Consider the following 14,528-nt stretch of genomic DNA (forward strand, 5'->3'; position numbering starts at 1 on the left):
TTGTAAGCTTTCCCTTTTGTCCTCCAAATGTAACACTGGTCATTATGGCCAAACAGTTCAATCTTAGCTACATCAGACCACAGGACATGTCTCCAAAATTAGCCTTTTCCCAGTGTAATTTAGCAAATTGTAAACTGGCTTTTGTGTTGATTCTGGCTTGTTGATTTTCCCATGTTGTCACACAAGGAAGCAGTGTGTTTGAGGTTTTCCTTAAATACTATTCTACAGCTGTGCCTCCAATTAACTCAAATGTTGTCAATTAGCCAATCAGAAACTTCCAAACCCTTGACATCATCATCTGAGCTTTTTCAGAGGCAGAATAATCTTATTGTATGTAAACTTGACTTTCTCAAAGAACATCTCTCTCATTATTCTGCTATTAAGCAGAACAGAAACAAATTTGATAATCCCAATTTACCTAAAAGAGAAAAAGTTTAGTCACATTAACAGTTGACTTTTTTTTAATGGTTATGTGCCTTTTTATACAGTGTATGTAAACTTCTGCTTTCAACTGTATTTATACACACAGTTAATTTTACCCATAGGAAATGTCTGAAATCATGTGCTTTGAGTTGCTTTTGCACTGTTTAGTTTAGTGCTGCTTTAAGCTCATAGCATATTTACACTTTTAGATGTACACGAGGGTCTGACACACAAAAATGAACTGCTTTTCAATCCTCTGGTGTCAACACTGAACCGGCCTGTTATTTCAGTTTTTGGAAAGAAACTAAGACTGAACAAAAGCAACACAAGACAACACTGAAAATGGCAAAAAGAGCCATTGACAAGTGCATATGTGAGGGATCTTAAATATGTTTTTAAAGCATTTGTCGAAAGAGTGCAAATACATTTCATTGTTCATACCTTTAAGGAGAAAAAGAGTGCAGAAGACACTGAAGACACTGGATCTTTCTAATATAAATATGTTAAACAGATTTGTTCAGGATACTAAGAAAAAATCTACACATTCGACTACAAAAAAAGGTTGTTTAGTCCTTTACACTCCAGTTTTCTTACAGAAATATAAAAAAACTGCATTGAGCATTTAAATCCCACTTGATTATCAGCAGCGCTTTCTCTACTGTTGGACAAAAGAAAACAGCAAAGTTGCAACTTCCCAAAAGCAGCAAAGCAGATATTAAGAGTTTGTTCATTAAAATAACACTAATAAGATAATAATATAGCACATTAGAAAATAACATATCACCTGAAACCGCTGTAAGCATATATAATCTCACAGCAGAGGAAACTACTGATGTGTGGTGTTGAAAATCAGGCCCGTTTGCGCAGATGCACATAAAGTGCACCACTGACTAGTAAAAGCGGCACACACACCCAGGCCAGGATATAACAGTAGCCGAAACGGCCCTTTTCCAGTTCAGTGTCATTTTGAAGAATCTCCCTCTTCTGAAAGGTGTAGATGAGGACAGCCGCAAATGCTGCAAAACCTGCGAGTGTGAGGAATTAACAAAGTAAGAACAGACAGTGGCCACAAGAGGGCAGCACATATAGGCTTATATAGGGAGAGAGAGCTTGACGCTAACTTTACCTTTACCAACCTATAAAGCTATATAAATATGTAATATAAATAATATATAATAATAATACATTTTAATAGATGTATATATCAAATATTATTTTATATTACTACAATATATATGTTTATACATTTTTACATAATATTTATATAATACAAATATTTATATACATATTACAAAGCTTAATATAATAATAATAATAAATGTAAATGTTTTTGGTCATTTATTTATTTTATTTATTTATTTATTTATTTACTCAATTGTTTATTCATTTATTTACTTAATTGTTTATTTATTTTTTATTTATTTACTTGTGTAATTTTATTTACTTTATTATTTGTTTAATTATGTACTTATTTATGTACTTTATTTATTAACTTATTTATTGATCTGCATATTCATCAACTTATCTATTTATTTAATTATTATTTATTTATTTACATATTTATTTATTTTACTTATTTATGTATTTATCTACTTATTTATTTTTTTATTTATTATTTACTTATTTACTTATTTACAATCATTTTCTCAATTATTTATTTACTTATATATCTATTTTACTTATTTATTTATCTACTTATCTACATTTGATATACTTTATTTACTTATTTATTTAGTTATTTGTCTATTTTAAATATTTATTTATCTACTTATTTATTTACTTATTATTTATTTATCTATTTTACTTATGTATTTATTTATCTACATATTCATTTATTTACTTATTTATGTATTTAATTATTTAAGTAATTTATTTATTAACTTATTTATTTAATTATTAATTAATTTATTTATTTATCTACATATTTATTTATTTGCCTAATTATTAATTAATAAATTAATTTATTTACTTAATTGTTTAATATTTACTTATTTATTTAACTATTTACTAATTTATTTATTTACTTATATACTGATTTGTTTACCTACTGACTTATTTACTTAATTGCTTATGTATTTACTCATGCAACTCCTTCATTGCATCTTAGCTTACTCACTTACTGTATGTGACACTATATTTGATGAAATGCATGTGACAGTATTTGATGAAAGAGTGACCTGCGAAGAGCTGACAGAGGCCTGTGAAGTAGAAGAGTCCTCCTTTAGACATGGTGAAGAGCTGACCCAGAAACACCATGAAGGAGATGGAGGACAGGATCACAGACAAGATCATCAGCGCCTGCACCGACTGCAGCCATTCTGATACACACAAACACACACACACACACAGTCAGATCAACAGCTCAGTATGCACATTTACTGTATGAGAGTGAGTGTGTGTGTGTGTGTGTGTGTGTGTGTGTGTGTACATGTTTTTGTGACATATCAGGACACAAATCTGTATAATGACATAGGTATGACAAAGGTATTACAAAAAGCAGGTGAAATATGAGGACTTTGGTGACGTCCTCATTTCTCAAAATGCTTCTAAATCACACAGGATGAGTTAAATCAGATAATAAAGCTGCACACAGTCTCCTGTGATGGTTGGGTTTAGGGGTGGGGTGGGGTGAGGGCAATACAATATACGGTTTGTGCTGCATAAAATGAATGGAAACCTATGTAATGTCCCCACTTTTCACTAAAACAAACGTGTGTGTGTGTGTGTGTGTCATATTATCATCAAATCAATAAAGTTTTCTAAGTCTAAGCTCAGTGTGCACATTGTAGTGTGTGTGTGATCTACCCACCGCTCTCATTGACAGACGCACATAACCAGGTTCCTGAAGAGTTATCATACGAACATTTATACCACAGATCTGTGTTCTGGATGTCTCCCAAAGTCCACCATGACTACAAAAATGAATATTAAGAATATTAATAAAAAGTCTCATTAATAATCAAGCTTAACAATGTTATTGTTAACATATTATTAAACAGGTTACAGATTTTTATCGAAGCATTTTTACCATTGCCACAGAGATTTTTCAACATTGAAATCGGGGACAGTTAGCATTTCATAAGACATGCTTCACAATCACATGTTTGTCAAAATGAATTACGACTGACCTTCTCCATGGTGGCGATGAAGAGCATGGCTAGTGTGATCAGATGCAGAACCGTCACAGACATCAACAGAAACGCCATTCTGGAGGATCCTGCAGCAAAACCAAGAAGCTTGAGTGCAAAACTTACATCTCAGAGTCATTTACTCACAGAAGAAGAAATGAGGAATCATCTGGGAATCAGTCAGTCAGTTTGAAAGCCTCTGATGTCTGCAAACATCCAGATCTCCAGCTTTCAATGACTGCTTTTATCCATATATCTGATGTGAATGTGAATGACGTAGAAAAGAGGGTTGAGATCTGCTTGATTTTATTAAATGCTTGTGAAAATAATCTCTTATGCTCACCAAAGCTGCATTTGAAGATTTCAGATGCAACACTCAAAAAAAAAAGATGTTTGCTGTGTTCAAACTACTTGCTTAAATTGAGCTGAAACAACTCAATTCTTAAGGTATTTTTTGTGACAACTCAGTTGTTTTGTTCATCCACTTAAATTTGTAAAAACTAATAAGTTAACCTAATTCCTTTATGTTGTCCCAACACAAATTGATTGTGTGGAACCCTGCATTTTTTACAGTAAAGAGCTCAAAGTACATCTTTTTTTTTCAACTTTATTTTTTTCCAATTTAAAATGAACATGTTTATCAAATGTTTAGGCTCAGCAATCAAATTATATTGTCTTTAACAGTGTTCAGATAGGGTATTTTAATAACTAATAGAACACAGAAATACTATATATATATATATATATATATATATATATATATATATATATATATATATATATATATATATATATATATATATATATATATATATATGACTGTTTATCAATTAAAAGGTCCATTGTTAAAGCATTTAAGATGTCATTTATTCCTGTGATGCAAATCTGAATTTTCAGTCTTTAATGTCACATGACCTTTAATCAAATATATATTAGAATACATATAAACATAATATATACACATACACATCTAAGCTTTTCACTCATCATAGCACACGTGCTGCTGCTGATGTACAATAAAAGTGATTTGATTTGACATGTATATTACAATAAAGTTGAAGTCGGATTAGTTTTCCTGAATTATTAGCCCCCTTGGTCCCACTTTATATTAAGTGGCCTTAACTACTATGTACTTACATCAAAAAATAAATACAATGTACTTACTGTGTTTATAATGTATTTGAGAACACTTGTGGTGCTTTTGAGTTGGGATAGAGGTTGGGTTATGGACAGGTTTGGTGGCATGGGTAGGTTTAAGGGTGGGTTAAGGTGTAAGGGATGGTCAACAGTGTATTTACAAATGTAATTACAAAAGTTAATTACAGATTTTGTTACATACTTGTAATTAATCAAGAATAAATACACAGTAAATACATGTATTTACACAATAAGTACATTGTAACAAACTATTAAATCCTATGTAAGTACATATTAGTTAAGGCCACTTAATATAAAGTGGGACCGCCCCCTTTATTTTTGTTTTTTCACCAATTTCAGTTTAACAGAAAGAAGATTTTTGTCAACACATTAAACATAGTTTAGAACATACAGTTGTTTGTTCTGTAGACAATTAATAGTATATATTGCTTAAGGTATAAAGCTTAAAAAGTGCCAAAACAATCTGAATTTGCATTGTGTAAATTTGAATGATTAACAATTGTGATTTAATGAAACTGAATGATATATGCCATTACATTTTTTTTTTTCTTAATTTGAATTTCTTAACTTGAATACTGAATAACTGAAAGTTGTCAGGTTTTTATAGACGTACACTACTAGTCAAATTCTTTTGGGGTTAGTAGGATTTATAAATGTTTTAAAATGCTTCTTCTGCCTACCACGGCTGCATTTATATAATCAAAAGTACAGTACACATGGTAAAATTGTGAAATGTTATTGCACTTTAAAATAACTGTCCAAAAGTTGTTTATCATTTAATTTAATCATTTATTGCAGTAATTTTAAAAATGAATTTTCAGCTTCATTAATTCAGTCTTCAGATTCACATGATCCTTCAGAAATCAATATTCATTATTATTAATGGTCATAGCAATAAAAGTAATGTCTGGGGTAATAATTTGAAACTACACACAATAAGCAGTTATTAATAATTTACATACATATTTAAGCATCTTTCTTATACATTTAATAAATGCCGCCTGGATGAACAAAATCATTTAAAAAAAAAAAAAAAAAATTAAAAACTGACTCCAAACGTTTGACTGGTAGTGTATGTTCAAACCTCAGATTTGTTTTGTTCTGAATTCATAGACTGCAGATTACAGGGTGTAAAAATACACTTTCAAGTGTTTCAAGTTTTTTTTCCAGAATACACTGATAAATATAAAGTTTTTGAACAGTTTTTGTAAAACTGGAATCATTTGCAACAGCATAAATGACAAATACTTCAGTTCATACTAAAAAAAAGTATGAATTATACTTTAATCATATAACATATAATCTAATCATGCTCAAATGTAATAATTTAACTATTAATCTCTTCATAAAAAAATCATTTATTCATTTTCCTTTGGCTTAGTCCCTTATTTATCAGGGATCACCACAGCAGAAAGAACCGCCAACTTATCCAGAATATGTATTACACAGTAGATGCCTTTCCAGTTGCAACCCGGTACTGGGAAACACCCATACACTCTCTCATTCATACACTCTGGCCAATTTAGTTCATCCAATTCACCTATAGCGCATGTGTTTGGACTGTGAGAAAAAACAAAGCACCCGGAGGGAACCCAAGCCAACACGGAGAACATGCAAACTCCAACTGACCTAGCTGGAACTTAAACCAGCAACCTTCTTGCAGAATGGTGACATTGCTAACCGCTAAGCCACCGTGCAACCCTTCATAAACAAATAAAACCTCAAAACATAATAACCAAAACAACTAAAATAATCAGCAGCTATAGTGTATGATGGCTCATTTAATCAAGAATCTCTAGAAAACATTTTGATTCACTGCTATGAAAACCGAATGACTGCATTAGCTGACTGCATCTTTTCCTGGGAAAAAAGTAAGACGCCCGTGTGAACTTTGATTCAGCTGCTGTGTAATATTATTACTCCACTGCATCATACTTATAAATGAATCTTCACCTCACTGCTAGATGCTTTTCCTGCCTTCCCAGACACAAAACATGACTTTCCCACAAACACTCCATGACTTTACATCCATTAGTGAAGTGGAGACGTCAGACAGAATTCAACAAATGTCCATTCATAACTAAAGCGTGTGTGACAGATCAGGCAGGACTGGGATGAAAGAATGAAAATGACATGAACAGATCGGTCTTGGGTTTTCCTTTTAGAAAGGAGTATTGAAAAGCAAACGTTTTACAGGGGCTCTTTTACGCAAAAGGCACTTTTATAAGGGGTTTAAACACAGTTGTGTGGCAATAGTGTGCGAATATAATCAGTCTCTAAAGGTAAAAATTTATTCATTTATTTTTTTACAATCACACTAGTAACAGTTAAATGTTACTATTATTGTTTTCTGATTTATTTATTGACATTTTTTGCATTGTGTATTGTTTGGCATATTAAAATCAGCATGTTGTAATATTGCTTCCAACATCCGGGTGGCGCTAGGTTGATTTGCACTTTTATAAAGACTAACTAACCATAAAGTAAGAGTGAGTGTTTGGTAGAGTGTACGCCAAGCGGCAACCTCCCGCTCTCCCTCAGGAAGCCAATACGGAAGTAACTAAAACTGCAATTCATGCGAAATTCCGCTAGTCGTGGCCGCTCCTGGCTCCAAAACAGAGCAAATTTCAATTGAGCCCACTGTTAGAATGGCCGACTTTACAGCAGAAAAAAAGGTGTTTTTTGGTTAATACAGCTAATATTACCCTTCGTGACAACTGTGAGGGGGGTGAATTTTTTTATAACTCATCCGTTTACTTTATATTAAGTTATATTAAGTTTGCATAATTAAGGGCGTGGCCACTTGATTGACAGCTAGGTCTCGTTGGTCGCCGTCCCGTCACCTCAGCTGAATCCTGCAGATTAGCCACTGAACTCGGCATATTTATCGTATTTCTGTGTTGTTTTATGTGGCTTTACACAGTCAACTGCCTTTTGGACTTGTTTCCTACAATTATTAGATGGCATGGTATGCTGAGTGAACTTAATTGTGCTCACAAACCATTCACGTGGCCTCCGTTTCCCATGTGAGTAAAGTTATATACTTATATACCATCTCTATACATGTATTTGTTTTATTTAAGATCATTTATCGGTTATATTTATATTTAGAGCTGTAATGCACTTCAGAATCTGACAAATTGATTAGCTGTAGGCTCTAGAACAGTCATCTGAAGCGTTGTCATACAGTGTTATGCTGGTCCTACATTAACTAACACAGACTATATCTGAAGTGTTTGGAAGTAATTCGCGTTTTCCTCCTGTTGAAAAACGTCATAAGAACAATGTTTAGTGGCTCTGTGTATTACAGCAGTGTTTTTAAATGTCTAAACACTTTATTGATATAGTGTACAACCAAGCACATGTGGTCAGAACACAAGCGAGTCACAAGTGATAAAGTATTAAGCGTTCTCCCAAAGCAAAGTGTGTCTGAACCAGGTCCAAGCTAAATGCCAGCAGGTGTCTGTAGCTCCGCTCACCCTCCGCCTCTTTGTCCTTGTTTGGTATCCCGCCGTGGGTGTGATGACGCGCGAACAAAATGGCGACGGTTGGCCGCGCCTACTTGTGGCTTCTTTTGCGCTCTTTAGAAACCTATGGGTGACGTCACGGACACTACGTCCATATATTTTACAGTCTATGGTGTACACCGCATGTATGGTCACGCAGTGGCGCAGTAGGTTGTGCTGTCAACTCACAGCAAGAACGTTGCTGGTTTGAGCCTTGGCTGGGTCAGTTGGCATTTCTGTGTGGAGTTTGCATGTTCTCCCTGCCTTCGTGTGGGTTTCCTCCGGGTGCTCCGGTTTTCCCCACAGTCCAAAGACATGCGGTACAGGTGAATTGGGTAGGTTAAATTGTCCGTTGTGTATGAGTGGGATTGAATGTGTGTGGATGTTTCCCAGGAATGGGTTGCGGCTGGAAGGGCCTCCGCTATGTAAAAACATGCTGGATAAGTTGATGGTTCATTCCGCTGTGGCGACCTTGGATTAATGAAGGGACTAAGCTGAAAAGAAAATGAATGACACCGCATGCATCACTTTTGATGGTGGGCTAAATCAAAGGTATCAATGGGCCAACTTTGGCTCGCAGGCCCTACTTTGGGCATCTCCGCTTCAGAGACATCATAGACTTATTTTACATGTTGTAAAAAGGGACATAATAGGTCCGCTTTAAAATTTAAAAACAAAGTGCTTTTCTTTCGGATAAGCAAATTGTAAAGGTTTGAGTTTCATTTTTAATTTGGAATAACAAAACATAAAATCAACACTGGCTATGCAGTAACTAGAAATTCACAATAGGGCATGTGCAGAAAGACTTTTAATTTTCAGTAATCCAGTTAAATCGCTTCCAATGAACTGTATGCAGTTACAAAATTGCCGTGTTTAATGTCTGTTTTCTTTAAAAATCAACAATCCTCACTGCCTGATTGATATATGATATAAAGTGGGTCTCAGAATGTACAAGGAGCATTGCATTTAATTAAAATGTTCCACAGTATTGCTTTGTCCCAATTCGTATACTGTTCGTCCTATAGTATTTGAAAATAGAATTAGCTTGTGCCAAATCATAGTATGTTGAAAAGAGAATGCCAAATTTTAAGTGTAAAAGTGTCCATACTTTAATCGCTGATATTGCCAGAATACATTGTGTGTTGGACGTGAATTTCATTAGAACTACAAAGGCGGGTTAAAAATGTAAATAAACTACAAACATGGTGAACGCGTGAGACCAAACGTCAAGTATAGAGGCTTTGGTAAAGTTGTTTCTATGACTGTTAATTAATATCTAGGTAACTGGAACATATGTAAACTGTGTTTTCTTTGTTATATTTCATCTGCAACAACGTGAACTTCTATAAAGGCGTGTTTGGACATTAACGCATGAATGCATAATTATGCAAAGACCTGAGGAGATTTCTCTGCATGAAAGACTTGTGAATGGCAGATTATCCTGCTGCTGCTGCATCTCAAATAGGTAGGCGTTAGATACTGTGACAGAAACGTGGATGATGTGTGGATGATTGACAGGGCTCATAATCAGTGGTGTAAAGTAACTAATTACAAATACTCAAATGACTGTAATTGAGTAGTTTTTTCCAGGAATTGTAACTTACTAAGAAGTTTTATAAATGTGCACTTTTACTTTCCCTCGAGTCCATTTTTAGTGCTGTATCGGTAATTTTACTCCACTACTTTTCTTCAACCTGCAGTCACTATTTTATCATTTCTTGTCTATGGGGATTGGCTAAAGTAGAAAAATCGGTCTTGGGATTCCTGTCCAATCAAATCACTCATAGAAAAGTAAATCGCATCAAACTGAACAGCCTCAAGACAGGTGCGCTTCATAAATGCAGCAAACATTTAGAAGCTTTAAAAAAATGTCCAAAATGTTTACATGAAATGACCCAGAGACTGTTTAGACTACATATCGCTGATGAGAAAATGAAGGATGTCGACTCTATGAAGACTAAAATTGCCAAACAGCCTTGATCACTAAATGGAACAAATGAAAAATGTAACGAAGGGCCGAATGAAGGAAAAGCCGAACAAGGAATGGAAGCAAGGACTGAAACTAAGGAAGGATGGAATGAATGAATGATTGAACAAAGGACCAAACGAAGGAAGGAACAAAAGAATGAATGAACAAATTAATGAATAAATGAATGAGTGAATGAATGAAGGGAGGAATGAAGGAATTTACAAATTAATGAAGTAACAAAGGAATGAAGGAAAGACAGAACGAACAAACAATGGAATATAGGAAAGTCACTAGATGCACTACAGAATGTTACGTTTACAAATCCCTGCACAAACTGCATGTAAATATATCAACTTTTCACAGTGCAGTGTAACACTCACTATATCTATCCCAACTCACTAGTACTTTTGAAAGGTCTACTTTTTACTCATACTTTGAGTGATATTTACAACAGATAATTTGACTCTACTTGCACTTCATCTTTGGGCAAGTAATTTTACTTTTACTTGAGTATGATTTATCAGTACTCTTTTCACCACTGCTCAAAACCAAGCAACATAATGATCTGTTAATGAGGTAGTATGTCCCAAAGCTTGCATACTCTTGTTACACAATCATAAGTATATATACTTTGTATTATTTATTTACATATTATTATTATTAATTTACATTTTTATAGTTTATATTTTTCCTTCACAAAAAAGTACATAATTTTAGGGTGTAGTATAAACATGCGAATTGGGACGCAGCATGAAAATATATTTTACCCTAGTATTTCCAAAAGAGTTTCGGCGCTAGCCTGCTCCTCCTGATGGTGCATGCGTTTAAACCCCGGTGTCCTGGTTAAAGTCCCTCTATCGGCCATTACGATCATGGCCTCCCAATCATACCTTTCCACCGAAACGGCTCTATCACTGTCTCTCCACTCCACCAATAGCTGGTGTGTGGTGAGCGCACTGGTGCCGTTGACCTGTGGCTGCCGTCGCATCATCCAAGTGGATGCTGCACACTGGTGGTGGTGTGGAGAGACCCCCCCTCACGATTGTAAAGCGCTTTGGGTGTATGGCCATACACAATAAATGCGCTATATAAATACACATTACATTACATAAACTGCTTTTCATCTTGTTTTATACTTGAACGACTAAATGAATGTTTAAGTCTATTTAACAGATTATATTTTATTTACTTTACAACATCGATGCTGTAAAAGGAACTGTATGAAATTAAAAATAGTCACCTTCACCGGAAGTTTATCGGTAGGGGAAAAAACACAAGCTGTGCATATACCCTATTCACATAATACTGTGCATAGACTGGTCATCTCTTTCCAAACTTGAGAGTAAGAGACTCTTTGTGCAGTGTGTGTGTGAAATGACGTCTTCAGTCAACATTCAGTCTGAGTCTGCTTTTCATTAACAGTCTCCAGCTCTCCATGTTTACATGCAGGAGCTGCTCGTAATGTTTTCCTGGCACACATGTGGACACTTCCTTCTCTTTAGTCACTCTGTGAGCAAGGCACTGTTTTTACTATGACCCTCTGTAAACAGAAGAAGCAAATGAAGGTACAGATCTAATAGAAACGTCCCACACAGACCAAAACATCACATGAAGTTCATTAAGAAAGTTTGGAGGTTTTTCTACGAACGGTTATATAATCTTGGAGTCACATCGTTGATCTGAGGTTTTGAAATATTGCATTTGGTGTAGAAACTATTTAACATTTTATAATTAGGCTAATTTTATTCATTATGAAAGGCACATCAGTAAAAAGCACTTAATTTAAAGCAGCAAACACAGTAATATTGTGAAATATAATTCCAAGATTCACTATATGTAAATGCTTTTTAAAATATTAGTCATTTCTGTGATTCAAAGTTGAGTTTTCAGCATTATTACATCAGTCTTTGTTACATGATCATTTTAATATGCTTATTTGATGTTCATTATTAAGAATTTAGCAGCCATTATTATTAATAATCATTAACTAAGCATCAAATCAGCATATTTTAAAACAAATTCACACAGAAATTATTATTTTGAAATATGTGACAATATTACTGTTTTTATTTTATACCAAGTGATTAACCAATCTTAATGTTTTCAAACTTTTAGTATATACAGGAATCAGAGAGTGAAATTCTACCTTTAAGACTTTCCATACATTTTGAGACCTTATAATCACTTTTCAACCGGAAACACCCCCAAGATTTTAACTTACAATATATTTACTAAATATTAATGCAAGAAATCAATCCAAAACTAAGATTATCCATATGCTGAATAAAATCTATTAAATCTAGCTAATTCAGCAGGTAGGTGCCTATAGATTTGCAGAAGTAATGGTGTTGCCTTGGATACTGCAGTAAACAAAGCAGCATGATGATAAATCTAGAAGGTTTGAATTAATTTTTATGAACTACACAGCATCCTGATATTTGCAGCTTTAATTCAGGCAAGCTGCAACCATACATTGCATAATAAAAAAAAAATCAAATTTTATACTTAGCAAAATAGCATTTAAGACTTTTTAATATTTTAAGGGCCTTAAATTTCTTTACATTGATTTATCAACTTTTAACACCCCGCAAAAACCTCAGTTGGGAGAATTCTGTAATTGCACTAAAATGTAAAGTACATTTAATATGAAAATCAGTTAAAAACATGACTTATTGTTGTAAAACATACACTCCAACAACCAATTAATAAATAAAACCCAAAATTGGCTTCAAAATGTTCTCCCAGAAATAGCTACATTTTTGAAAAGTTACATTGAGTTAAACAGAAACACTAAAATTGAACATTTAAAATAATATTTATGCGAAATAATATATGCAAATAATATTTAATCTTTCCCCTCAATTTTTTGTGTTTTTTTAAGATGAGAACATCTCATTCATTAACTGAGTAAAAGTCAAGACCTTCTGGCTTCTTTCTGTTCCAGCACATCCTTAGTTTTCTGAAGAAACATGGCAAGAAGCTGCCACCATTATTTTACAAGTGAAAACACTTTCTCTTGCTATAATAAACAGGGAAAAAATGCAGCTTACCGTATGTGCTTGTACCAACAATTTTTTTTTTCTTTAGAAAACTTTCGTCTGAAGTCTTGTGTTGCTCCTCTGAGTCTTAAGCTTGTCTACTCCCCTCTCCTCCTCTACACACACCCAAACACACACACTCACTCTCTCTCTCTCTCTCTCTCTCTCTCTCTCTCTCTACAGTCTCCCACATTTGTGGAAAAAATGGGTCCAGGGAGGAATGCAGGCTCGGTTAGAGGAGGAGTTTCCTTCTTCCAGCTTCTACAAACTAAAAACAGACCAGAGTTTGTGTCCAGCCAGTCTCAGAAAAAGCCTCTTACATAATTACACACAATGATATTCTGACAGATCTGACAGTAAACCAATTAGGATTTTTAATGTGATGTATATATATATATATATATATATATATATATATATATATATATATATATATATATATATATATATATATATATATATATATATATAAATCAAACAACAAGATCATAAGTCCAACGCACTCGAAAAGTAGGTGGAAAAATTAAAAAGCCTTTAATAGTCACGTTTAATTCTCTTTCACTTACTTTATGAATTCACATTGTATATTTCACATTGTGTAATAGTCAATTCACGCCTTCTTTAGTTCATTAATGGTCACTTGTTTGTAAGAAAAGTACTACTGTACATCAGCAATCTGTTCAATCATTTCCTGCTGGAGGAAACTCAGACCACACAGAGAAACATCAGTTCTCACCCATAATTCCCCTGTGAAGGAGTTTAATATTTCCGTTGACCCAGATTGACTATTTTTAGTTATTTATTGTTAAATTAGTTTCGAAAAATAAGACAAAAATAATTAAATACATTGCGCTGGGTAACGTCTTAAAATAAAGTGTTAATCTATTTAGCAACATTTATTGCTTTTTGCTAATGCTAGTTAATGAAAATACACAGTCCTTTGTTTTAAGTCCGTTAACTCAGCGCATTAGTTCAAGCCTACTTCTTTTTAGTAGTGAATTCGTAAATGCTGACCTATAAATGATGTACAAGATTTTACTTCACGTTAGTAACTACATGAATTAGGCTAACTAATATTTACTAATAGACCATTACTGTAAAAAGATTTTCTTTTTTACTTTATGCGTCTGTATAATAATTAAATGACGTATTTTATTAAATAATTATTGTATTAAGATTTAAAAAAATCGTGAATCACACAAGAACATTAACTCCTTAATTAAAATACATAATCAATGTGGAAAACACAATGTTTTCTGAGCGAACCCTTATAATGGAGTCGCGTTTCTTTTAGTTTGAGGGGTCC

At 33.6% G+C, this 14,528-nt stretch overlaps 1 protein-coding gene across 18 annotated transcripts in view; it reads right to left on the reverse strand.

The window, feature by feature from the left end:
• Positions 1-379: 379 nt before the first annotated feature.
• emp3a (epithelial membrane protein 3a (MAM blood group)) overlaps positions 380-14,528 on the reverse strand; it is a 38,861-nt gene continuing 24,712 nt past the window's right edge. For 10 of the 18 annotated variants that reach the window (XM_087274366.1, XM_087274367.1, XM_087274363.1 and 7 more), the window contains 5 exons: positions 13,235-13,490; positions 3,552-3,640; positions 3,233-3,335; positions 2,601-2,741; positions 380-1,448 (listed from right to left, as the gene is read on the reverse strand). In XM_087274366.1, coding sequence (XP_087130492.1) covers positions 1,273-1,448; positions 2,601-2,741; positions 3,233-3,335; positions 3,552-3,629 — 498 coding nt within the window. In that variant the 5' untranslated portion in view covers positions 3,630-3,640; positions 13,235-13,490 and the 3' untranslated portion in view covers positions 380-1,272. The remainder of the gene's footprint in view (positions 1,449-2,600; positions 2,742-3,232; positions 3,336-3,551; positions 3,641-13,234; positions 13,491-14,528) is intronic. The other 8 variants (XM_087274376.1, XM_087274377.1, XM_087274374.1 and 5 more) reach the window with 1 other exon arrangement.

This window comes from Danio rerio, chromosome 11, assembly GCF_052040795.2.
Source record: "Danio rerio strain M-AB ecotype USA chromosome 11, GRCz13ab, whole genome shotgun sequence".
Lineage (NCBI taxonomy): Eukaryota > Metazoa > Chordata > Actinopteri > Cypriniformes > Danionidae > Danio > Danio rerio.